General features: G+C 42.9%; 2 protein-coding genes and 1 pseudogene across 5 annotated transcripts; 1 reads left to right on the forward strand and 2 right to left on the reverse strand.

Moving 5' to 3' along the window:
* The first annotated feature begins 301 nt into the window (after nt 1–301).
* On the forward strand, nt 302–20,549 carry LOC124059332 (collagen alpha-1(XXVI) chain). Of its 4 annotated transcripts, XM_046389235.1 has the most exons (16): nt 302–517; nt 1,110–1,194; nt 1,422–1,544; nt 2,049–2,152; nt 12,284–12,379; nt 12,756–12,817; nt 12,963–13,089; nt 13,576–13,680; nt 13,826–13,954; nt 16,038–16,094; nt 16,681–16,733; nt 16,822–16,884; nt 17,336–17,371; nt 17,461–17,505; nt 17,583–17,667; nt 18,407–20,549. In XM_046389235.1, exons 1-16 carry the CDS (start codon nt 466–468, stop codon nt 18,535–18,537), a joined length of 1,353 nt encoding a protein of 450 aa, XP_046245191.1. In that variant the 5' UTR covers nt 302–465; the 3' UTR covers nt 18,538–20,549. The 4 variants fall into 4 exon arrangements, with proteins under 4 accessions (XP_046245191.1, XP_046245188.1, XP_046245189.1 ...); XM_046389232.1 differs by lacking the exon at nt 302–517 and having other exon boundaries at nt 540–1,194; XM_046389233.1 differs by lacking the exon at nt 302–517 and having other exon boundaries at nt 540–1,194; nt 13,582–13,680.
* Nucleotides 20,550–20,643: 94 nt separating this feature from the next.
* LOC124059164 lies at nt 20,644–23,162 on the reverse strand (annotated as a pseudogene).
* A 2,040-nt stretch (nt 23,163–25,202) lies between these two features.
* Nucleotides 25,203–26,610, reverse strand: LOC124059660 (alpha-(1,3)-fucosyltransferase 4-like). The gene has a single exon (XM_046389871.1). It carries the CDS (start codon nt 26,506–26,508, stop codon nt 25,339–25,341), a length of 1,170 nt encoding a protein of 389 aa, XP_046245827.1. The 5' UTR covers nt 26,509–26,610; the 3' UTR covers nt 25,203–25,338.
* Nucleotides 26,611–26,866: the final 256 nt, after the last annotated feature.

Here is a 26,866-nt window from a genome sequence, read left to right on the forward strand (position 1 = left end):
GTTGGTATTTTTGGACTTTTATTCCTTTAAATTATTATTTTTGTTTCCTGTCAAAAATGTAAATCTCAAATTTATAATCTCATATCTAGCTAATTGCAAGAAACGTTCAAGACATTAGTCACCAATACATTATTGGCTGCTTTATTTGTCTCTGTATATAGAGGTATACATGTAAAGACTTGTATATATTCCGATTTAAAAAAGGGAACCAAATCAAACTTCTCTGGCTTCAATTTTGAGTGAGTGGTTTCGTTAAAAGCACTAAAATGCTGCTGTTATCTCATAATTTAGGCTAATATATGCTATCTGTATGCTAGTTGGAAAGAGAGCCTCAGTTGTTGGTCTCCAAAAGAAGGGAAAAAAGGCAAATTGATGGAAATTGCGGCATTTATGATCATTTGTGAGACCATAGTCTCATCGCAAGTATCTGTCGTTGTTACCCAGTGGCTTATGTAGCCTTAAAGGATGATCTTACAGTTAGTCCCGATCGGGTTTGGCTCGTTAGATCAGCAGTTTGGTAAGTAGGAGAATAGAGACAATAGACATGAGGGAAAGACACTGCGATACAGTTCAGTGACTGTGAAGTCACTATTGGTCACCATGTTCTCACCGTAGAACCTATATGGAAACTGAAGGGTCGTGATTTTTCGATCGGGACCAGATGCGCTTTTACGCACTCCGTCCCCAGCCCTCACACACTGCGCGCTTTTTACGCACACTGGATATTTGACTCCTCGGCCCTCGGCACGATGTCAAACGTCAGAAAACCGCATTATTCTATAGGAAGAGGTTGTGTGTCATTCATTTGGAGCTCTTGAGAGGGACAGTTTGTTTTCTCGTCGAGAGTACGAAATGACCAACTCACTGATGGTTTCATTGGGATTTGCTTAGACTTTCTTTCTTTCTCCATTCCACTTCCGACACTGTAGGTCTGTCACAAACGGATTTATAAGTTAAGGACTTACTTCAAAATCGCCCGTATCTGCGGATATTTCTGGCAGGGATAAATAACAAGGCGATAATGGCTTTATCGCTCCTTTACGCGTTGTGCATGTGGATGAGTTTAGTCTGTTGTTCGCTGGGAACAGGGTTTGTTTATCACTTCCCAGGCATCACTCTGCAGCGGCAGCGCATCAAATCGGAACAGAGTGGCAGCACTGGACCGCCGGGTACCGGGTCCCGTAACCAACTCAGGTGAGCACATGTGCAGACTGGAGATGGCGCCTTTTCGCTGCGGATGTTGTACAAACATGTCATCCTGATTCTGCGTCTTGAACAGTAACAACGCTGCAACAACACCAGACCGCGTTTCAGTTAGTTATTTTCCATGTTTTTACGTTACGTCTCGTGGACACATTGCACACGATTTCTCTCATGCAGAATTAATAGTAAATGTGAAATCTATTTCGTTTCTGTTTTAGGAACTGGTGTCAGTATACTGTTTCCAAAACAGTGTCCTGTCAGGTGCACAATGGGACAGAAACCACAGTGCAGCGAGTGTTTCAGGGCTGCCGCTGGCCCGGACCCTGCTCCAAAGTCATCAGGTACCCTCACAGCCTCTCCACCTCCACCTCCACCTCACACCTCAGCCAAATCATCTTCTCCCATCAGCGCTCCCCGATGTCTGTGATTCTGATTCTGTTTTGCAATTCAAACTTAGTCATGAATATCAGAGTAGGAGTGCATTTTCTGAGTTTTTTGTGATATCATGTCTTAATTTCACCCGTTCCCTAATTAAAAATAATGACATTTTCAGTTGTATAAGATATATATGTATTTAAGTAACAAGTATTATCAGAACAACTTGAATTTTCCCTACTGAAATAAAAGGGACTGAATCTCACCTTCTTTAGTGAATTAGAAGAAAAATGTTCAAATTCAAATACATATAATTGCAATGTTTCCAATTTAGGTCATGTCATTCCTCCTCTCCCTCTTTCTCTACTCTCCACTGTCAAAAAAAGACTAAAATGCTGTGTTTGCTATGTTTCTGCATGAAGCTACAACACATGTCCCTGAAATCAGTGACCATGTGCCGTGTTCTCCAGCTACAGGACGCTGATCAGGCCGTCCTTCAAGGTTGCCTACAAGCAGGTCACTACACTGGAGTGGAGATGCTGCCCAGGGTTTGTCGGAGAAGAGTGTCGTGATGGTGAGTTTCTTATCTGTGCTCTTTTTCTTCATCTTTTACTGATGCAACTTTCTCAAACACGGGTAGGGAAGAATGTGGTGGGAGGCGGCGAAGTCTCTCATGGACTGAAATAAAGGCCATATGTTTTGTCCCCAGCTGTATCTTTTTAGTAGTTTTTACCCACATCAGTGGTTTGTTTTTTATGTCTGGTGGTGTGTAGTTGCAAATTGTGCTTCTGTGGAGGAGTTGCCCTTTTGATATGATTGTGAAGTTGTTTTGAATTAAGACTGAAAGCTTGTCTTGGATTACTTTAGAGAACAGGGAGTGCAGTAAAACAGCAGTTGAAAGGGATCCTGTGATCTGTGGTCTTGTACCTTTTTTTAAAAACTGCTGTGCATTCGAGATGCCTCTGAGCCTAGCAGGCTGATTAGAGTCACGATCCGTGTCCCCCGGTGTCTCTTTTTCTTTGTGTGCACTTCGCTCACACACATTTCACTCTGTTAACAGCACAGAGGCAGTTTTGGTCGTGTGTCCGAATATCATCATGGCTGTTACAGTCAAAAAAATGAATGAAAAAGCTCAGAGGAACGTCCAACAGAGCAGCTTGCAACGTGGGAGGTAGTCTATGGCTCATAGATAGGCCGCATTACTGCTGGATGCCACAGACCACAGACTCCGTGCCAAGTAGAGACCAAAATTTTCACTCGTGGTGAGCCAAAGAGGAGAGGGAGGGTGGCTGGAGGTCTGATAAAGTTAAAGTGACATATTTTGTCATTGGAGGGAACTCACTCCAACGAAATTTGTTCTCTGCATTTAACCCACCCAAGTGACGTGCACACACACACAGCAAACCCGGGGCAGTGGGCAACCGCGTGCAGCGCCCGGGGAGCAGTGGGGGTTGGGTACCTTGCTCAAGGGTACCTCAGCCATGGACACCGGGACGGGGAATCGAACCAGCGATCCACCGGTTACGGGTCCGACACCCTAACCGCTGATCCACGACTGCCCACGTCGGGCTGCCTTAACTTTTCTGTTGTTGTATATGTATATATAGCCACACTGACAAACATGTTTTCTTCGTATTTTAAGCAATGTGCGCACTTGAAACTGCACTGGCTGAAAAACAGTTCTTCAAAATAAAAAAAAAGTGTTTTTTTAATTTCTTTTTTAATGGGCTTCTACTAAAATTATTTAGTGTACCCATTGACTTGGTAGATATTTTTTGGGTCGGTTACAATAATTCAAGTGTAATTGAAAAAGACTGGCATGGCCCATCCACATTTGTCCAAGATTAACAGTTACCTCAATGAGCAAGTTTTGCTTACCACACCTTGTTCCATTTAGCAAAATTATTCATTGTTGCACTTGGATGGGTAAGATTTACCACGAGTTAAGAAAACACACATTTATACTAATGGAATAAACACGGACGTTATTACAAAGCCTTTGGAAACCATTATTTGTCCGGCCGTGGATATTATTCCACACAAAGATTAACACATAGCTGCATCCGCTGAGTCTGTAATGCCAAAGATTATGGTTCACTTGAGACCAAAGTGGTTGCAGGAGTGTGAAGAGGTAATCTTGCTGTTTATTTAACGTTTGCTGAAATGTATTTGCAAGTTCTAATAGCTATAGAGCGGGAGGAAAATTGCCTCCATATGCAGAGACAGAAGGCCAGGTTGGACTGAGTTAGGAGATGTTAAAGACAGAGGCTGGTGTTGCTGGACAGTCTGCTTCACACTGAGGAGCAGAGGGAGAGCTGGCTGCTGTCGGTGTTGTCAGAGTTACAGAAAGCGAAGACACAGAGGTTAGAAAGTTATGATGGGTTTGCGAGAAACAGCAAGGTGTGAGATAAGAAGAGAAGAGAAGAGAAGAGAAGAGAAGAGAAGAGAAGAGAAGAGAAGAGAAGTGTAACCAGGACTACCTCTGTCCCACAGGGCTCCAGCTGCTACAAGCTGCCCAGACGGCAGCAGAGCACAGAGCTCGTTCTGTGGGAAAGTGGCCCCACTGAGATTAATGAGCATGACACTCTTCCACCAGGTCTTTGAAACAGACGTGACCGTGCTGAGGTCAGGCTGCAGCTCTGAAACAAAGGCCGGTTCTCCTCAAGTAGGCTAACCTCTGTACAACAAATTCAGTGAAGTATAAATGTACAGTGGAGGAATAGCTGGCTGTTCTTCATACCACAAGAGAACATTTTAAAGTTATACCACAAACTTCTTCATTGGTCCTTGAAAGAAGGCTTTGTATTAGATTCGCTAGTCAGGTTTCAGTCTATTTTGTCTGTTTTGTTTCTGCATCGTATTTCAGAACGTCTGAGTGTTTCAAGCATTTTACAGAAGGTAATCAGAAAAACAAGTGAAACGTTTCCCCATAAGGCATCATCATGATGATATACTTTTGCTTCAGAGTTTGACATTTTGGGACATATGCCGCTTTGATTTCCTGTTGAGAGTTAGATGAGAAAACTGATCCCACCCTCATGCCTGTCTGTTAAATATGAAGCTAACCCATCAGCTTAGCTTAGCTCAGTGTAGACTCTGTGTGTCTTGGTGAAGAAATAGTCCCCAATAAAACCACACTGTGGCAATGTTTAAGTTGCTTTTTCTTTTAAGATTTAACAAATATAACAAGTTATTTGTCGAGTCTCAGGAGTGCCAGTAGGCAGATTTTGTTACCTTCGGGCATAAAGACATAAAGACTTTTCGGGTCTTTGTGCTAAGCTAAGGTAATCGGCTGTTGGTGGTATAGCTTCACATTTACTGTACAGACATAAGAGTGAATGGTATCAGTCTTCTTTTCTATCTCTTGGCAAGAAAGCAAATAAGACAATTTCCTTATAATGTCGAGGCATAGACAATTTTGGCCAGCAAAAGAATCCTTGTGTCTTTATGTCACTCAGCCAAACATGCTGCTCTGTGCAGCAGAAAGCTGCTCCAATGGAGGCTTTGAGCCAGCTGTTTTATCAGAGCGAGAGAGGACAGCCTTAACCAATGAAAATGACATCACCCTGTGGTTTCAGTTTGATGGGGTTCTGGCTCCACTTCAGAGACCCCTGAGGCCCTCAGAGATGTAGATACAGATACATAAAGAAGGCTTTGGAGTTGAAGTTAAGTGTGAGTCCGCTGAGGAGATGCTCGTTCCTCTGCACACACTCCCGTTGTTTCATGTTCTGAACCCTGAACCATTTCCTACCTGTCTCTAATGTCTCATAATTTTGTAACCATTGTCTATTCTAAAACACAAAAAAAAATGCTATTCATGAAGGTGACCTGAGCACAGAATGAATTGTTTGCCTTCCTGTTCTCTGTCCTTGAAGACCCTAACCCTAACCCTAACCGGGATCAATGTGCACATTATCATGTAGGATTTAGGGTTAAAACTCTCTGCCTCTTCCCTGAAAATCAGCTTCACAGACTCGGTTGACAAATTTGATGACTGATTAAAATTTAGAGTAATTTTCCAAGCTAAAAGTGCTAAACGTTACCTTTTTCAGCTGTGGGGATTTTCTCCTTTTCCTTGTCTCATGTGATGCTAGAATGAACATCTTTATGTGTTAGACTTTTGGCCAGACAAAACAATAAATCTGAATACGTCATCTGGGGATTTATGAAATTGCTATGGGAATCAATCTGTATTTTCAGACATTTTTTACACCCAACAATTAACAAAGAAAATAATCAGCATCACCGACAATAGTCATTGATTGCAGCCCCAAAAATGTTGCAAATGCTGTAGTTTGAGCTGATAAATGCCTCAGTCATTAAATGATTTTTTTTTCTCGATATTTTGGCTTTTAAAAGTCCTCTAAGTGTGTTTGCTAGTCTTTGTTTTGTCCTCTGTAATAACCTTATATCACAGAGTGTGTGGCCAAGCCCCACAGCAGAGCTGGTCACAAAGCCTGAATTTTTCTGTGTTTGCTAATGGAAAGTGGGTGTTTTCTGAATTCATTTCGTTGACATCCTGACCCGTCAATATTTTTGACAGTCCGGTTTGTGCTGGCTGTGTACAGTGCATCTCAAGATTTACATTTTGCTTTCAGCGGAGTTGTGTTAACACATGACGGCATGGAACACATTTGGAAGAAATGTGTTTGTAATTTTCCTGCTGCTGGCCCCTGCCGCCCTCTTCATCGCTCCGTCACAGCAGCACCCCAGCACCTATCTGCACACATGATCAAATTAACAGAAGGGATTGTGGGTAATGTCTGTGTAACAGGGAGCCTCTGCTAAACTGAAGAAAGTGCCAGGACCTCCCCTGATGAGAGTGGTAACCTTTGATCTCATGTAAAAGCTTGAGAAAAGAAGTTTAGCAAAGTTTAATGCTGCATGAGCCAGCAGAGGATTTTATTTTTGTGAAGTTTAAAGAAAGTGAACCTTAAAGAAGTGAAAAGGTGGCTGAAAGCTTAAGGTGTTGCGTGTGCTAATTTGTTAATGCTATGGAGCAGCTAAAGTCACTGTTTCCCCTCTTCAGCTGGATGACGAGGAAGTGAGGGAAGTGTGTTGAAACCCATTGTTGGAGGGATTATCTAGAACACCAGCTATATTATATCATTCAAAAAACAACTTTCAGTCCATTTTTCCATTTTTTTCATCTGCTCTCATCCCCTTGCAGGCCTTTGCTCTCTCTCGCCACTGCTGGGCTCTTTATCTTAGATGTTCCTTGCTGCTTTCCACTCATCTAACTTCCTGCGTCCTTTCGATCTGCCGCTCTCCTCTCCTCGGCATAAAGTGATAAAACAGAGCCATATCCCACATGTGCTCTTCTGGATATGGCTGATGTCTCTGTTACATCCCTGGCTGTGCTCAAATATAGGTCAGACGGTACCCTTTGACCTGCGGGGAGCTTTGGGATAGGCTATCTCTTCCTGTTCCTGGTCTCACCCGTATGATGGATGATGGTCTATCTGTTCGTGCTCCTTTTTCATTTCTTTCATCAGCTTATCATTGGGTCTTCCTGCCTCCATCTGCTTCCCTGTGCGCAACTCAATACATCTGTTTATGCTGAGTTAAGCAGGTAAAGTTCCTGAGATCCTAAAAAAGTTCCTGGAAAGGTTCCTGTGGTCGATAAGAGCCACATGCGTCCCTTGACATTGGTATAATCTGTAAGGTTTTGCTGCCATGAGCTTTGCATGTTAATGTGTAAGGGTGTGTATTGTCTGCTGCCTTTAAGCCCCACTGGGTATTTCCAAATTACAAGTTTGGAAGCTGCATGACATGTTTTTGTGTTTTGTTTTGTTTGCTAAGGAACAAATGACTTCCTTTTTGTGTTGGCTTTTCTTATCAAAATTAGAGCTGAGTTGTGCTGCTACTCCAGCAGCTCCATAGGCACAGCAAGGCTTTGAATTAAATGCTAACCTCAGCATGCTAATATGCTCTCGGTGACAGTGTTAACATTCAGGTACAATGTTGAGCATGTCTGTAACTTGAAGGTGAGGCTGATGGGATTGTCATCTGTTTTTTTTGGTAATAAACCAAACCTCAAGACAAATTTGACTTTATGATGGCATCAGAGGGAAAGTTTTGGAATAATCTGATTCATCCCTCTGTATGATGTACATTGCTCTTGCAAAGCACTTAATGATTTTTGTCTGTGAAATTAAATTTTACTTGCCTTCCTCTTTCGCCAGTCTGTGAAAATCACAACCCAAAGAGAATCCTGTATTTCTACTAGGTGGTTCCAACTTTACATACTTAGAATATTTCCAGTATGACTTATAAACAGGGATGCTCTGCTACCGTTCCCGTCGCTGTCGATTTGTCTCCCATTTTCATACTCTCCATTTCATCAGACACCATCCGAACCTCAAAAATGTTGCCCTGATTTTTCCCGACCACTGCGCCATCATCTCTCCACCAAATTCACACAACATCATCTCATAGCATGGCGATGACTGTATGTCTGTGCACCAGCAGGGCCATCCATCTTGAACTGTGACCTCTGTGTTGCTATAGTGTTTCAGCACCACTGGGAAGGGGGGGGGGGGGGCACACGGTGTAGCATGATGGGATAAGTGGATGCATTCTGGTAGCATGAGCGAATGAGGTGAATGAAGTGAAGAAATTAATTTTGTCATTGTTTCACGAGTTTTATGGACACTTTGTGAGGAAGAATGTCAGATTAATTGTGGTTCCTCATTGTGGTTTTGAAGTCCATTATATAGTCGTTGAAATTCTGCACGAGATAATGAATAATGAAATTTTATTGTGAATTCCTGCCAAGTATGTCTAACTTGCAAAAAGCTTTAAAGAAATGGTGTGTGGCCTCTCGGCTGGCCTCATGATGAAAAATGCTAAATGGTCCCACTGTGGACGACTAGACAGCTTGGTTTTCAAAAACACACTCCGTTGACCGTCCTCCACCAGCCACCGCAGTCAAAGTGGGTGTGTGATTTAGTGAGTGAGAGAGTTTGTGACAGTTGGAGTGTGTGTGTGTGTGTGTGAGGGAGTGAGTGTGTTCTGTGCCAGCTGTTCTCAATGCCAGCAATAGCTGACCACTTGCTGGCTGGGTCCGACACACACCGAGCTCCTGGGACACAGCCAGGTCTTGAGGCCGACTGTGGTCTACACACTAACCCACACATACACAGACATAGACACACAGATGCACACACACACACACACACACAGACTGAGTACACACTTGTTTGTGTATCTTGGGTATGTGACAGTGACTCTTAAGATGGTCCAGGAAGATGTTTCAGTACATCATTCTTCCGTCCTGCTCACACATACAGACAGAGAAAGTATTTAGTGGCGATGAATATGACTGTCCTCAGCTGTGTGCGTCATGGTTTGTTTTGTGGTTGAGGTTGTCTGTACATGTATGTGAATGTGTGTGTGTGTGAGTGTGTGCAAAAAAACTGTAAGAAATAAAGTGATTTGTTTGCTCTATAGCCGAGTCTAATGTAGGAGATGTAACTGTCTCAGCAGACGATGCCCACAGTGTGAGTTGCACCGAAAATATCCTGTGCTGTCTTTTACAGTAGAGCAGTACAATAATGGAAGCGATGATTCATCAAATCGGTTGGTGTTTTTGTAGTTTGCTGAGATGAAGTATGCTCTTTGTTTTGTCTTCTGATGTTTAAATGAAGATTTATCTTTCAAGAGTTTCTAATCTTATTTGCTTTGCCTGGAGGGAGTTTGATCCAAGCAGCCAGTCTGCTCTTGTCTCTCAGTTTTCATCACCGGATTTAACAGTCAAGCTTATCGCAGGAGAAAAATGTCAGCTTCACTTTTGTATCTTGCTATTTATGGACACGTATCCGATTTACATGCTGCATTATCCACCAGTCTAATCATTTTGTTTATTGAATTTTACACAGTTCCAGTATTCTGACTTTTAAATCAGTTTCATCAGAAATAATATTGTATTTTATACATAAAATGACAAAATCCTAAATTCGGCAATCTCCAGTAATATCAGACAATTTAGTATCTGAAAAACCTCAAAAAATTTTTCTTCTCCTCTCTTTAGAGCAGAAAAAGTATCTGTGTTTATTTAGCTTCCCACTAAAGACAACACTATTCTGAAGCTTTCCCATGAGCAGAGTACAATCCAAGAAAAATAACCCCATCTTATGTTGCCATGGTGTAATTATGGATCCAAACAGAGTCTATATAGCTGTGGTCCCGTTCTAAACATCAGCTCAAGCACAGCGGAAGTTTGGTTTTCTAACCCAACATAATTAAATTCCAACTGCAGGAACGGAAATCCCGCCCACCACTTTAAAAAAATAAAAAAGAACCCCCCCCCCCCCCCCCCACACACACACACACACACACACCACCACGACCACCACCACCACCAAAAAAGCGCTTGTTTGGCTCTGGTGTACATTTATGGAAGATTGACTTGGTTCTGGTGTTTTCCTGTGGTGTGTGTTTATGACATAATGAGATATGGCTGGTTTATTTCTGGCTCTCAGTGAGATGAAAAGATGAATGCTGGACAAGTTAGCTCATTAGCAGTGTGGCAGTGTGTCACACGACAACGGTAACATTCTTGCATGTACAGCCACAGTCCTGATGTCACGTTCAGGCTTGCTGTTGTTCCACTAGCTTCTGTAACTCTTCGTTTCCGGCAGTGGGTTTACATTTGCGTGAGCTGAAAGCCCTGTGTGTTTCATACACACGCACAAGGTATCCCTCTGAGAGGTGTGACAAAACATTTTTGTATTTGGTATTTGACAACCTGGGAATGAGAAAAGTAGGAAACTTCTTGGTTATTTATCTAAAATTTGTCTAGATTCAAAGCCAAAAAAGTCTACCTCAATGGTGGAGCTAAAGGAAAAGTCACCTAAAGCATCAGGATCCATCCTCAATACGACATTTCATGGAAGTCCGCTGAATAGTCAGACTTTCCAACAGGCTGAGAGCCACAGCACTTTTGTGGCCAAAAAGTGTCACCACATCATCATAAAATAACTCTTGGTATGCATCTCAGATTGATGTACTGTATAAAAGAAAAAGGGTGTCAGAGGGTGGAGACTTCCTCTGGGCTCATGATGAATAACTGTGGAGCCGATGAAGGCATATCAACTCATCAGTCCTCTCACATTGTGGAGCCTATGATTGCCCACAGTCGACTTGTTGTGTCATTCAGCTTTAATGTCCTTGGTGTAGTCACTGAAGGAACCTCAGTGCAGTCAGTCACAACAAACCACTGATGTGGGGTCGTTTTGGCCTTGTCGGTTGAACAGCTCTCAGTTTTTGGGTTGACGAATCCTGAGGAATGTGTTTTGGGTCGAGCTGTTGATTGTTGTTTCCGTTTGCGGCTGCACTCCGGGGCGAGATCCAAGATGTTGAAATGAGGCATTGAGAAACCACACCCACGCAGTCAGATACACCACTGCACTAGATGTAAATGATTGCGGGCCCAGGCAGACATGGCACAGATGTTCACCCGCTCCTATTTCAGTGAAGCAGAAACCTCAACAGCTGCCATTACTGTCCTGTATTGCTGCCATCGGAGACGATGATTTCGGCAAACCAGAGCTGTTTGGGTCATTTTTGTTGCTGCGTTATTTATGAGCACCAGTTGTTCTTCGTTCTAGGTATCCCTGCTATGACCACAATGTGGGTGGGTCCCGTCTGTGGGACTGACAGCTGACATTCCATACTTCTGATGAGCCATAGACCAGAGGACGGCTCAGATTTGGAACAAATGCTGGGTTTTTCTACGAAACTGTGCCTTGCCATGTTTTGAATTCTGGATTACAGCTCATTGAAAGCATCCAAAATTGCAGCACAGCAAGGAATGTAAAGGTATCTGTGGTTTGGTGGTAGCTGCACTGATTTAACTTTAACAGAATGAAGATGACATAGAAAGTCACTGGCCAACAAAAATTTCAATAAAGCACAGGCGCATAAATATTTTGATGGTGCTGACAGCAAAATTGAATAGGAGCACAAGAAACCTGAAAAAATAAGCAAAATGTGCCTTTTTTCATAAAAGTGTTGTCATTTGTTTCTGAAAGAATAAGTCTGGTACTAATCTGTATTTTGCCAGGTGTCAATTGATGAAAACTAACAATGCGTTAGCTCCTAGGTATACGGTTTCTATGGTAACAGGAACAACACTGTTTTCTGCAGCAGTCTTTGATAAGATCCCTGCTCAACACAAAATGATGGGCAGATAAAGTTAGCAGCCAGCTGGAGAACACAGTGGAACATTTAGCAGCTAAAAAGCCAGATATTTTTCTCAGGAGTTGGTGGAGACCAAAAACACAACTCCAAACAAATGATAATATTCCTCCACAGGGATGTCTAAACAAGCAGTCGTAGCTAGTACGTTTGCCATATCAACATTAAATCTGAGAGCATGTGAAGCTCACAACTGTTTAGTTTGATCATTATTTGTTTTTTGGGTTCTGGCTGGGATTTGTTGACTCTGAAAAAAATATGAAATGCGACCACACGTGTTCTTTAATTTGCGTTTTAATGCTGCGAAGACAAGCTGGCACATACTTTGTCAGATAAATTGAAACTGATTACACTGTGTGTTGGAAAAGTATATATATATATATATGTACATTCTTGTTGACCTTTGGAAATGGCATTAGAAGTGTGTGTGTGTGTGTGTGTGTGTGTGTGTGTGTTTGAGCCTTTTGTGTGTAAATGTCTGTTTGCATTTCCATGTGCTACACAGTTAATGGCTGCGGAGGCGGATGTGAGTGTGGGCATACAGGCCATCACTGTGAGTGGGCAGACAGACAGAAATCATGCAGAGTCAGGAGACTAGCAGGTGTGTGCCAGGCTTGTGTGTGTGTGTGTGTGTGTGTGTCTGTGAGAGGGAGAGTGTCAGCAGGAGAGAGAATTTCATGAGAGGTCTAATAATATTTATCCTGTGAGTGAGTGACATGATTTAAGAAGGAATTCCTCATAAATTCTTGGGTCTGGTTTCTGGTTTGATGGACATGATTCTTGTGTACCTTGGCTTGACCTGCTCAGTGTGAGATTGAGATATACTACCGATGGTGCCAGGATGAAAAAAGAAACATGGATGAAAGAGATGAGGCAGATGCAGAGAGGAATGAAAAGACAGATGGAGAAAAGGCAGCATGTGCGCCTGCCGTAATGATGAAACTGAACTCGTCCTTGTCTGTCTCTCTTCCTTTCAGAGTGTATGAACTGTACCAGTTTCACCGACATGAACCGACGAATAAATGCCATTGAATCAAAGGTAAAGAGGATTATTCTGATCTAGTCTTACTAGTGTCTCTTTATCCTATGAATGATTTGGAGAACAGAGTTTGTAAGACTTTGTGCATAGAATATTTTATATATCAAAGTGCAAATGTGTCTGAAATCTGCTACTCTTGTTCCAGATCATCCTGTTAGAAGAGGGACGTTTATTTCTGCCGACAGCAGGCAGTTTGCCAGAGAGCTCAACACACAATGAGGTGGACACACCCCAACCCACTCCTATTGGACCGCCATCATACCTGCCACGAGGTGTCGACACATCATGACAATATTCATTTTAAAGGATTAGTTCACTGCCATTTCACTAAAAACTCCAGTGGAATTTGTTGGAAGACCATGCATATAGCACTTGCACTCCTGAGTCATATGTTGAGGGTCCAGACAATATTGCCAGACTCTGGCCAACATATTGCTTCAGACAAAACACAGATTAGATGGTTGATTGTTTGGGAAAAGGTAGCATAACCTGAGATATCCTGAGTTTTGGTACTAGCCCCTATGCCCATAACCCTTGGCTCCTATGTTTCCCTTAATGCAAATCAATAGTTATTGTTATTAATTTATTAGATTCACCTTTCTCCTAAATCCCCACTTCATTCAACCTCCGCCTGAACAAACTCCACATGTAAAATCAATAGCGTTCCCTTGTAAAACATTTTGGAGTGAATTCCCCTTCACTATTCCTCGATCTGTACATCTGACTCCGACTGTCTTTTTGTTTTATTTTTTGTGGAGGACCAGAAACTATAGGACCCCCAGGGCCCATCGGACCACCAGGGCCTCCAGGTTCTACTGGACCTTCTGGTCCTGCTGGAAGAGCAGGCCTCCCCGGACCCATCGGTAAAATATCATGATGAGACCCTTCAGTCTCATCTGCCCATTTGAAGATAGTCTGAGGCCAAATGTGTCGTAGAACTGACAGAATGCTTAATAACACCACTGACTGATTGATTAATTGCATTTTGTGTTTTATCTCGGTGCTCAGGACCAAAGGGGGACAGAGGTCTGCCAGGAGAAATAGGTCTCCCTGGCCCTCCTGGTCCACCTGGTCCTCCAGGGATGCACTCCTCACGAGTCCAAGAGCGGGGTGACGTTTTTCATGTGGACAATCAAGGTGCGCTCCCTTGCAGTAACTTAGAGCTACTTAGAGCTAAACTGTCCCAGATGAGCTCAAATGAGAACAGATCTTACTCACATGGTCGAATTAAGACCCAAGAACAATTGCAAGAAGCATTCGAGCGTTCAAGTTTTTGGATGGTGTGAACTGATGCCAAAACCACAGGTCCATTTTCACAGTTCATCCCACAGTGAGTCATGTGCTTCAACACTTTCACACACTCATATCTCATCTGTTATGTTCATCCTACTCTCTTTGCAATCACTTTGTCAGGCAGAAGATGAACCCTGGACAGCTGTATTTCTCTGTATGGATAAATGGTTTAAAAGGGCCACAGGTGGAAGAACAGGGACTCAAACACACTGCAGCTGTTGCCAAGTTTTTAAGTGAGCCATAGGTATAAGTCTATAGCTTTTAGTGACACACTTGACTTTTGTAATGGAAGGAGTGTTGTTCCTTTGCAGCGAAAGGGCTGGCTCAGATTTAGTTTAATTGTTTCCGTGTGTTCTGCTGCTGCTGAGCCACTGTTTATTGCAACCTCTTTTAACACCACCAACAACAACGAAGCCAAATAGCAGCATATAAATCACCAGATTAGTTCAGATGGTTTTAAAAACACTGAATCAAAAAAACTATATTGAGACATTTGTCATTCATCTTACCCACTTAAATGCAGCATTTCTTCTTTGTCTGCTCCCTGCTCAAACATGTGTAGAGTGTTAAACATGGAAGTATCTGATTTCTTGTTTGAAACTTTCAAATCTTGTCAAATATGGAAGAGAGAGGAAAATTTTGGAAGATAAAAACACAGGTTTCACCACAGGGAGGCAGTAGAAGTCCATGCTATAATCATTACCTCATGAGGCTGGCTCCTATTAGGCTTTTGGCTACGTCTGCCTTTCTGAGCTCGGGACTGTGTCTGCGGGTCTGGAACTATGTAGATTTGGGTCTGTGGGACCATGTAAGCTGAGGGGGGCCAACTGGCTGTAAATCAGGCCTAATTTGTTAGCTGTCAGCACAACAGTCTGCGTTTGGGGGAACAGGCCGAGGCCCAGAGCCAAAATCTGGGCTAGCTATGAACGAGGGAGGGAGATACTCTGCCACTCATGTGGAGTTTCTTGGGGAGGCAGCCAGCATCGAGGAGACTGTAACATTAGAAAATTAGTTCCAGAGGGAAATCTGCTCCTTCTAGACCCTTTCTGTGGACTGTAGCCATCATGTAACAGTGCTGTCTCAACACGGGGGAAGACTGAGCATATGGTAAAGTGGAGAGGAAGTGGAAGTGTGGTTGCAAACAAAATTCATCCTTACAAGCATACTTTGAAATATCCGACACACTGAGAACAAGGCACGACATCCACGCCCTGAATGTTTTTTATGAAGGGAGATCATGTGCAAGCATTTACTGCTCCATTAAATGGGACTTCTTTTAGGTCAACCAGCTGTTCTTGTCAGTCACATTGTATTTAATCCTACTGCTGATGAATCTCTGTAGCCTGACTGGTGACCCTTGATGTCTTAACTCTTCTGTTGAAAAAAAGGATCCCACCCCTGAGGTTAAGTTCTGTTTTAGAACCCAATGGTATCAGTATTTGGATAGATGCAGCCATAAAGCAGTTGAAAAGCACACTGGAAAATTTAAAGACATGGCCAAGATGTATAAAACACGGCAAACAACATCTTCTACTGCAGATCGAAAGCAGCAGAGGCAGATCTTGAAGCCTGTTTTCAGATCCAGGTTGTTTCTAAAGTTTTGTGTGTCTCAAATGCAGCATCACGGACCACGTTTGGATAAGTTTCTCTTTCCTGCTAATTTGATGGTTTCTGTAAGGAAACTGCATCTGCTGATAAACAAGGAAACCTCATTCAAATATTTTGACACATGCATTTCAGACAAAATCTAGCTTAATGTTGAGTCATTTACAGCAGGAAACGGAGTTTAACTCAACATCGGTCTGGTTCCGTTTACTCCAGAAGAAAAGTTTGTGAAAGTAACTTCAGTAACTGTGTGTTAACAGACTGTTTGTACACTAAAATGCAATCTAAATGATAAGCAGTGTTTGTTTTCTTTGCCCTCAAGCTCTCCCTGCTCCTCTGATCGGGCCTCCCGGTCCAGCAGGTCCTGTCGGCCCCTCAGGTAAGAACACGAACTGTTTGCTTCTCACAGGTGAGAAGGAAACTCTGCAGAATCTGATCATGTCCTCAGTCCAACACAGTTCATGATGTAGTTACATATTTACTTTGGCTATGATTTAGTTTTGATCTCTTAGATGGGTCCATCGCAACAGATGTGTGTAAATCCCAGTCAAGATCCCAAATTTCCCAAAAACGGGAAACATGTTATGCTAATGTGGCAGACGAGGCACAAAGCACAATAAGATAAATTTTTTGGTTGATGTGATTATATTGAAACAAAGTATTTTACACTGGCACAACAGATACAAAATATAGATGTGACTTTGTTATGCATAAACACTGATAAAAAACACTTAGGCAAACCATTGTGAATGTGTGTTTATTTGGTGAACCAGGACCATATAATTTCTGAATTAAATTAAACTGTGTTAAATTAACTGAATTGAATTTTGACATTGCGTAATAGACAGAGTTAAATTTAAACATTTTGACATCCATCCCCTCATGTGTGTTTTTTTTGTTTTTTTTGTTTTTTTTGGGGGGGGGGGGGTTGCCTGTGTGTGTGTGTTTTTATCATTACACTATAGGCCCTCCAGGACTCAGAGGACCTTCGGGGATACCAGGCCTACCAGGACAAGATGTGAGTAACTGTACCTGCTGATCAATAAAACTATGAATATGATAAGCATCACTGGCATCTTTAATGTCTTCTGTTTTACTGTCATAAGGGGAAGGAAGGCCTCCAAGGCAAGCCGGGGAATCCTGGACCCAAAGGAGATCCAGGGGAAAGGGTGAGGCTGCTTTCACATTCGTCCTCATTATTAGATTAGCAGGCTGGCTGAACATATTTGAATCTGATGAACTATCAAAATGCCTTTTTGTTCTCCGGTTTGTAAATGGTCCTAGCTGTCATGCAACCTTAAACACATTAAAGGTGAACAAGCTTTTCTTCAAAGACGCACTTCAAGCTGTGACTAATCCTCCCCTCTCTCTCCCTCTCCCTCTCTCTCTCTCTCTCTTTCGTCCAAGGCCAGGCCTCACTAATCAGGGCAGCCATGTCGGGTCCCCTCTTTCATCCGGCTCTCTAGTGGGCCTCTGTCTTTAAACCTGATCCCCTTCCTCTACTAGTGTGATTTAAGATTGGCGATCTGGTGAAGAGGCAGATTAGCACAGGGGATAAAGAATGCAAGAAATGTGTGTGCAAGTCTTAAATTATTTCTCTCTGTTCTCTCTCTCCACCAGGGGTCGCCAGGTGTTACAGGCGAGCAGGGTCTACCTGTAAGCATAAGGTTATTGTATTGCATAAAACACGAACACACACACACACACAACACAGAGATAACAAGATCACTTTACTGCTTTCATAGGGAGCACCAGGGGCAAAAGGAGAGCCAGGAGAGGGCTTGAATGAGGTAAGAGACATCGGGATCTTTTCCTCCTGGACTCATTTGAAAATGTTCTCCTAAATGAACATGCTGGTGTTGTTCAGGGGGAGGCCGTGCAGCAACTTAGGGAAGCTCTGAAGATCCTGGCTGAGAGAGTCCTGATCCTGGAGCACATGATTGGCATTCACGGTGAGGAGAAAAACAGAGATGGAGGAAAGCACTTTTCCAGGCCTCAGAATGATTTTGTTAAATGAGTACACGGGTTGACATTTTGAGGAAATATGTTTAATCGCTCTCCAGTAGATTGATGCCCCTCTCAATTTTGTCAGTTAAATTTGAGGCTACAGCCAACAGCTGCAGTGAACTTAGCTTATTATGAAGACTGGAAACAGTAGGAAAAAGATAACCTGGCTCTGACAACATCCACCTAACGGCACCTCTAACAGTCACTCACGTGTTACATCTCATATGTTTAATCTGTACAAAAACCAAAGCAGACAAACTGCAGTCTGCTGTGTGTGCTGGTCTGTGTCTTGGCTCTGAGCAGTTTCTAGGCCACCAGAAGGTTACTGCTCCCTGCCAAGAAATAGTCTAGCACATAAATGTTGTTTTTACTGTTCGGTTTTGGTACAGCTTGAACACAGGAGATAAAATGTGTTAATTTGTGAGCTCTAGTTGTCATGGTAGGAGGGTTTTGTTACCTTCGAGGCAGACTAGCAGTTTGGCCCTGTTTCCAGTCTGCGGTTTTATATTTATTTAATGAACAGACGAGAGCGATACCGTGCTTCTCATCTAACTCTGGTCCAGAAAGCAAATTTCCCAAAATGTCAAACTCTTCCTTTAAAACAATATTTGAAGAGGAGTTTGTTTGTTTTTGTTTTTTGTTTTTTTTACTGATAGTTTTTCTGTCTTTCCTGTCTTAACACAGACAACTCTGAAGGCTCTGGATTTGGCAGCATTTCAGACCCCTTGTCTTTCTCTGCCATTAAGATCAAGCGACTTCAGCCTGTTCAAACCTCTGCAGCACTGGAGGAAAGTCACAAACGAGCTCCCCTTTAAGAGTGTAGCCTTATTTGTATTTGTACGTATGTGTATTATTGTGATGGATGTGGCAGAATTGTTGTTTATCGTGTTTCTCATACCTTTATTATTACAGTTTGTTTGCCTATTATTGTCCTTTTTGTTGTTATAAAAGAGTACTGATGTTAAAACTAAGCTCTTCGCAGACATGAGATGTTGAGCATTTCACCCATATGAACAGCTTTTTTGAGCCTTTTTGACCCTGTTGCTGCATGATCCGACTTAACCTTCGCAGCAGCACTTCTACAATGTTCTACAATGAAATATAATCTCATAAAGTGTTATGAAGGTTTTGGCATCTTTCTTTCCTGGGATAAAAGACTGCCTAGTAAACACATCAGTTTCCTTGGCTGATGTTGCAAAGCTCCTCAGGCTGTGATGTGAGTTCCCGAGAGCTCGACCCAAAATATACTGTTTAGTGTCAAACACATTTTTGGAAGGACCTCGGGGGTTCATCTCCTGTTGGCCTGTCAAACATATTTCTTCCTTTCTCTTCTTTTTGTCTCTCTCTCTCTCTCTGGTTGCTCTACCTTGTTAAAACTGAGGTAAGACATGACAAGATGCCAAGAATATCTGCTTAAAATAAAGTTAGGTGAAATGAATAGCATCTGGAGAGCACACATCTGGAAAGCAAAAGGAAGAGATACTGAAACAGATGAGTTTTGTACTGGTAATCGTAAACCCTGATTGGCTTCAGTGTACCTTCACATGACTGGCTGATGGAGCAGTAAACCTGACAGGATTACACTCACTTCTTCACAGATTTGTTTTCAACCTGATATGATTATAGTATAATGAGTCTCTGGGAGACCAAGCCTGTTTGTCTCTGAATATGTCTGGTGCAATTTTTTGTTTTCTCCGTTACAAGCTTTATATTCAACAGAAACAGTTTGGCAATTTTTGAGATATAAGCTTATTCACTTTCTTGCCAAGATTTAGATGAGAAGATCAATACCAGAGCCCGCAGCTTAGGTTAGCACAGACTGAAGACAGCTAGCTTAGCTCTCTCCGAAGATAAAGAATGAAGATTTCTCTTATCAACAATTGCATGTTGATGGTGACAATACAGCTGCATTCGCATCTTGTTGTTCAGACCAAAATTAGGCCCAACTGAGTGGGAACAACTGTTTGAAAGAACTACAGCAACAAACCATTGGAAAAATGGTTGAGATGCTTCCATCTTTAGATGCCATTAGACCAAAACACCATCCAGTATTAACACTAGTACACCAATTTATCTATTTTAAAAGGAGCTCTGCACTATCAATGTGTGTATTTGGTATCACTTATTGATGAACTGCCTAAAATGTTAATGTGAGAAAACAAGCTAATTTAGGATATAGTTACCTGTGATTACAAGTTTAATCCTTTTTGGTAATCCTTTTTGAATAGTGGATGAAGATGGTTTTTCTTCCTGTTTTACTGACACCACAACATGACTGCCAACACAAAGTCTGCCACATCACCCGCCACAAACCCACAGCCATATTTACACAGTATGACCTAAACAAACAACCTATGACATATTAATAAATTGAGTTCTTTCAGCTTAGGACAGAGCCAAGCTAGCTGTTTCCTGTCTTTGTGCTAAGTGAAGCTAATCAGCCGCTAGCGGTAGGTTTACTTTTATCCTACGGACATGAGATTGGTATCGATTTCCTCTTCTGACTCACAGCAAGATAGCAGATCAGTATGTTTCCGAAAATGTCAAGCTTGTTCTTTTACCGTACTGAGCAGAGGAGAGATGGACCTGTCTGTATCTGTCGTTCAGACTCTGATTAGTCATCACATGCTCCAGAATGTTGAGCCTACTGATGAAAGCCTACCATTTAAATACAACCTTTTTGTTGTGTCTTGTGCATGTGTCATTATCTTTTATAGGAAACAACATTCAGGTGTGCTTTGTTGTTTAATTTGTGGGACATTATGCTCAGTGGATATTTAACGGTGTTGATTACTTAAGTAAGATTAAACTCACAACAACAAAGTGATTAATTTCGTAGAGTCATCAGTTTATTGCACATAATTCCAGCACAACACAGCGAGGCAAGACTATTTACAGACAGGAGCTTTGCTGCTGCTCCTCTTCTTCCTCTTTTTTGTCCCATTCATCTCTTTCTTCTTCTCCTCCTTTTACTCCTGCCCTTTGTCCTCTCCGTGGGTGATCACATAACACAAGTTCTTGCGGTGAAGGTTAACAGCGACATCCAGAGGAAAGTTTGCAAATATCTGATTTACCTGTAGGCAACCAGGTAGAAGGTTTATTTGCACTTTTCTTCTTTTCAAATCCACAGCTCTTGTGATGAGGAGAGCTGTCAGGTTTGCAGGAAGGGATCACACATGCTATTGCATCTACAGACAAATACAGGGCTGGCTTTTGCCATTCAATTAGCTCATCAGAACGGGGAGATAAGTGTGGTTATGTATCATTGTCATATATTCCACTCTGGCCTCTTTGTGCACTCTTTCATCTATGCTTTGCCTGCCTGTTTCTGTCTTCCTCCTGATGTACCACCACCACCTCCTCCTCCTCCTCCTCCTCCTGTTTCTCTCTTGTTTTTCCTGTCTACTGAACAGAGACATGTTGATATGAGGCCCGCTTGCACGGCCACAAGGGAACAAGTCTCTGGTGCTTTTGATCAGCTGCAAGATCAGACATGTCCACAGCTCCCCCGTGTACACTCCAGTGACTGATCATGCAGTATAATGGGCAGGCACAGACAACCAAAGATGCACACCCACACATGTTCTCTCTGTAGATCATATAAGCATGGACACACACACACACACACACCCAATGCAGAGGGCCTGGGGTCCATGTGTTGGCTCTACTCACAGTGGGGTGGCTTGTTTGCTGGACACAAGGGAGTGAGAGAGAGATGGTGTGTGTGATTTCCCCTCTCTTGCCCCCTTTTTTTTGCCTTTGACAGTAAGATGGATGATTGCAATCACAGGAGCCATCAGTGAGACAGAGTGGAGGTCTATGGGGCAGTGAGACACAGCCATGGGAAACCAGCCGTCAGATTACTGCACCACGCTGCCATGGGAACACTGTGCTGTTTATTTGTCTAGGGGTTTTGTTGTTTCATATGCATTTTTCTCTCTCTTTTCCCCCTCCTCTGTGTGGCCTTTTGATGTGCAGAACATGAAAGCTTCCTCATAAAATATGTGTAGGCCGAGCGAGAGGGACAGAGAAGGAGACTGTTTACGTTTCACAACATAGTAAGCCTACTGAAAGTCAATATGTCTCCTCAAACCAGTACAAATGTGACAGACTTCATAGTGATTAGACTGGTCTCTTTGATCCCATGAGAGAATGAGAGGCAGACTTTTCACTCCCCAGTCAACGGATGTTTTTAAGAGAAACATCTGTTGCTGTACAAATGAGATTACTGTGTCTCTAGCCAGGGGCCATGTAGGTTATGAATGGCACTGTTACTGAAGAGGGTGTCTGGAAGAGAGCTGAGAAGGATCTTTGTAATAAGCCGTAGCTGGTAGTTAAAGCGTTTAAATCAAATTAAATTGCCACAGACTCTGGGTATTCATCAAAGCTCACCTTCAGCTTGTTCAACAGTATCACCACTGCTTGTACCGTTGAATCACATATCTCATATTGATACATCCAATATTTCACCTTGTTGCCAAGCAACAACTCACCTCATCCTCTGTAAACTTGTCAGCCTGTGACACGAGGTGATATTTTATCCTGCAAGAGGGGAATGGGAATAAAGAATTACTGTTTCCAACTCTTTGACTTTGAATTAACTGCGATCTGTATTTCACAGAACAAGATATGCATTATCTGCATGCTGGAACTTTGTTAATGATTTATGCTTTTTGTACTGTGCAAACTGATTCATATTTATCTGAGTGATGAATTCCTCTGAGTCATTTCTGCCGTATGTGTGCAGAACTGTGATTAAAATCACACACTCACTCCTGCTCCATGAGGACTCCTGTTTCTTCTGGATCAAAGACCTTGAAGGCGTTGATTCTTCTCTGGTTCACTTCCTGACAAAACACGGGTAAAACTGTGAGTAACAACTGCTCATCTGTGTAGACATGATGCACACTGCACCGGCTTGCAATTCAATTGATACTTTATGAATAAATACTGGCGTCCTTTTGTTTTATTAGCCAGTTATGTTGGTATATATATTGGTGCCTATATGTTGGTGCCGTTGTGTGTTTATGCAGTTTCTTTTCAAGTTTTCTTACAGCCCTGACTCAAAATAAGCATAAATAAATGATCAAATTCACTTAAACAATAACACAAACCAAACTAAAACAAATAGTTTTAGATTAGGGTTGCCATGTTTCAGTAACAGTAAAGAACAAGTGTTAGATACTATGTGTCTATTATCAATTTCCATTTTTACGTCATGTTATTTTGTTTATCCTGCAAAACTGAAAGCCAATTAAAAATCATAATAATATTTCTGGTAAGCAAAAGAAAAGTAAAGTGAAAATAAGTAGTAGAAAATGCAAGTTGCACAATCATGGCAACCTTTTGTGCTGGCTGGTTGTTGTGCTTTTTCCTGAATGGTCCATCATTATCTCATCTCATGAAAAATTTCACCAGTGAAAGAGTATTTGGTGGACATAAATGCAAAATGAGTCTGATGAGTGAGTAAATAGTACTCTAAGCAGCAAAGGTGTAGCTCAGGTTGCTTTTATCAATGACACCATCTCCGCTCTGGTCCATGATTGTGCCTGTGGAGACCGTAGAGCAGAGAACAGTTACACAGGTTACCAGAGGAGGCAGTACAGGTCAGGAACAGAGATGAAATTCCACATGCAGTGTGCACACAGATACTGTAGCTTCCCCACAGCATCTGTCCTCTAAACTCTTTGAACTCCTGGATCTGATTCTGTTCAAACAAAGCAGTGATTTTGGAGCCTCCGGCCTCCTTCTTCTTGTCCTTTTTGCGTGTTTGTAACAGAACAGACACAACCGATGAGAGATGAGGTCCATGGCGGTTCCCTTGAGTCAGACCAACCATGGTGGGAACAATCTGCAGTTAGCAGAGATGCAAAAAACATGTTGCAACTGTGCATCAAGAAAGCTGGGGATGGCTAAGGTTTTCCTCAATTTACTAGTCCTCACAGTCTGATCCTGATTAAATACTACACAATACTCAGTATCAGTAATTCATTGCTGCATTAAAATTGAGACACAATATTTTAATTTCTAAGTCTTCTTTGCGGTCCAGGAGCTCTTAAGAAATGATAAAAGAAGTGTTTTAACTTTATATACTACTGAGTCAACTGTCCAGCATGCTGTACATTCTTTCCGTAACAAAAAGGTTTGGTGTGCCATTTGGAAGATACTTTGAATGAGGACATATGGAGAGAAGCTTCGGGACTGTGGGTCTATATTTGAAAGCACAGTGAATATGATTTTACTCTCAGTAACCAGATATGCTAATAATTCCCTCGTGTGCATGAATGGGATTATGACAGGGATGTGAGGTCTGGCTGTTCTGGCCGTCTGAAAGCATTATTGCTGATAGACGTCAGCGGTTTCAACAGCTGTTAAGGCATCAGCTCATTATGGAGAGCAACATTACTCGCTGTGCCTGCAGGAAATGTCTCATTTGACAACGTAAAGTGTTAATTCTGTGTCAGGGCACTAACACTGAGGTGTAAATTTAAATGATCCACATCGCAGCTTCTGATTCCTATCAAGTGACTCCTGAAGCCTTTTTTTCTGAAAACAGGCAAGCATGTTCATCTCCTCCTTCTTTCTGCCTTGCTGATACAGCCTGAACTACATTGCATCGCTGCAAACACATGGTGAAACACTTGTGGACATGTGGGGCTATAAAGCTGCTTCACTCTGTAACAAGTTATGACAGAGGTATGATCAGCACTAAAAAAAAGACAAGGTTTGGTGCTTAACAACACCTTTAAGGTCATTCTGTTAGACCGCTGACTGGGAACGACGTTGCAATCAACCAGCCAGTGATGTGCAGACGGAAAGCAAGGGCTCAAATGGGTGTTTTTAGAATGTGTGGCCTGCAGTGACACAATCATCAAACATGAATGGCATTGATAGTAGATAAGATCCAGGGATGCTATGATTGACATGATTAAGTGCTCAGACACACAATTAAGTGACACACAAACAGGCAAGTGTACTTTCTGCAGACAGTCTCTATATTACCTTTAAATACACAAGCACACCAGCATATACACTCACACACTCCCTCTATACACATTCATTAGGCTACCTGTGCTTGCTTTCCATTTCAGGACAGCGTAAGAGCCACTTTGCAAGAATGTGAACTTTGCATGAGATGGATAATGGGCCAGTTTTTAATCATCTTGATCATTTATCAGTAAGTTGTATTGTTGCTCCAGGAAGATTTTGATGCAGTTGACACAATAAATGTTGGCCTAGAAACACTGTTTTGTATAATGTATCATCTCACACAACTACTCCCTCTAAAAGTTGATTTTCTTGTTCTAATGCAATTGGCTGAAACGCTCTTAATACGGGACCTAAAAACAGAGGCTGTCTATGTGAATGTGAAGCCTTTTGTGGCAAAAGTGTGATTTTGGGTGCAATAAATCCAACTTGACTCTGCAGAAAATATAAAAGTATAAATGTACAATGACACAGTATGGAAAGAGACTCCATATGAATTAAATAAAATTAACAGTTGATAAACAGATTTCTGTGAACACTGAAAGATGATTGTCTTTAGGTGGAGTCTGGTTCCAAATGATCTCTTGTGTCTCCAATCAGTTCAGATGCTTTTGGTGAGGCAGCATCTTTCACGAGTTAAACCAGTGTTCCAAGTCTTTGACCACATCAGTCCTGCCTCTGGTCCTCCTCACCGCCCTGCAGGCAGTGCAGTAGTGCTCATCCCAAAAGGTGGGTCGGTGCACGCTGTAACTCCCTCTCCAGTCCAGGTGACGCCTCAGCTGGGCCGGGTTGCGCCTCAGCATCACCAGGTATCGTGCCAGCCCTCTCACTGTGGGGAAGTCGTCCACGTGGATGAAGGCCTCGGGCGGCAGAAAGCGCTCATAGTTCTGCCTGGAAGGACCCAGGACTACCGGAACGGCACCGGCCAGCACCGCGTTCCACAGCTTCTCCGTGATGTAGTCGGTGTGCTGTGAGTTCTCCAGCGCCAGGTAGAACTGATACCGTTCGACCAGCCGCACCAGGCTGCCGCTGTCGCTGTCCTCGGGCAGCGGTCGGCCAGCGCGCCCAAACACGTCCACCTGAAGGTACCGGCGGAGCTGGTGGTAGAAGGCCACACGCGCTTGGGACTCCGACCAGTTGCTAATGACCCACGCCAAGAGGCGGGGCCGGAGGAGGTGTGAGCGGGAGGGAGCGCGGAGAGGGCGCGCAAAGCTGCTCTGGAGACGCTTGTTTGTGTGTTCACGGGGAACCAGGTACCCGTACGGCAGGAATATATCTGAATCCATCCGATAACTCATTGTGATGTTGAAAACGCCCTCAAAACGCCACAGTCTTGGTGTGTGCGTGGGGGACTCGTAGTTCATCCATATCCACTTTTGCGCACGCGGTCGCGGTTCAGTTGGCAGATCAGCTGTGCCCGTGGCAACCTCCCGGTGATGAATGATGACAGCGTCAGCCTCTGGGTACGCGCGCCCGTCGTAGGTGAGCGTGCACCCGTCGACTTGATAGAGCGCGTGACAATCAGGAAGACTTCGGTAGCGACCAAACGGGAGAGTCCATATCAGGAGCGTCACCGCGCTGCTCCCCTCAGAGTTCGACGTGAGCGGGTCCACCAGGTAGAGAAGGAAAACTCCCATGAATACCAAGAAGCCGACGGTAGCCACGTACACAGATGAGCAGGTCCTTTTGAGAATAAGTACACAACATTTTCCCCACTGAGACAAACCCCATCGTCGGTTTGCTCTTTTAGTTGTGATTGTGCAGCGGCGCGCTGGTCCCCATCGAGCCCAAAGTCCCATCGACCCCCTTCACCCTGCACTTTATAGAAACCTCTTACAAAATTAGTTTGCTTCAAGAAAAAAAATTGTCCCTCAGCCCCTGTTTTCATTGCTACCTTAATGCCTTACTGTAAAAGCCTTTCAAGAAGGAGTGCCAGTAACGTCAGCTCAGGGTTGATAATTGAGCTTGCCCAAGTCCAAGGGTCGACAAGCATCGTTGTTGTTAATATCACGCTGTCGTCTTGGTCCAAACAAGAAAAAAAAATGTTTTGCAGCTCAAACACTTTGACGTGGCATCGTTGGTTGGGTTCCTGTTACCAGTGAAAGGGGCTTTTGTGAGGCCTGCTGGCCTACCAGACACTTTTAGGGTGAGTAAATT

Source organism: Scatophagus argus, chromosome 5 (assembly GCF_020382885.2).
Source record: "Scatophagus argus isolate fScaArg1 chromosome 5, fScaArg1.pri, whole genome shotgun sequence".
NCBI lineage: Eukaryota > Metazoa > Chordata > Actinopteri > Scatophagidae > Scatophagus > Scatophagus argus.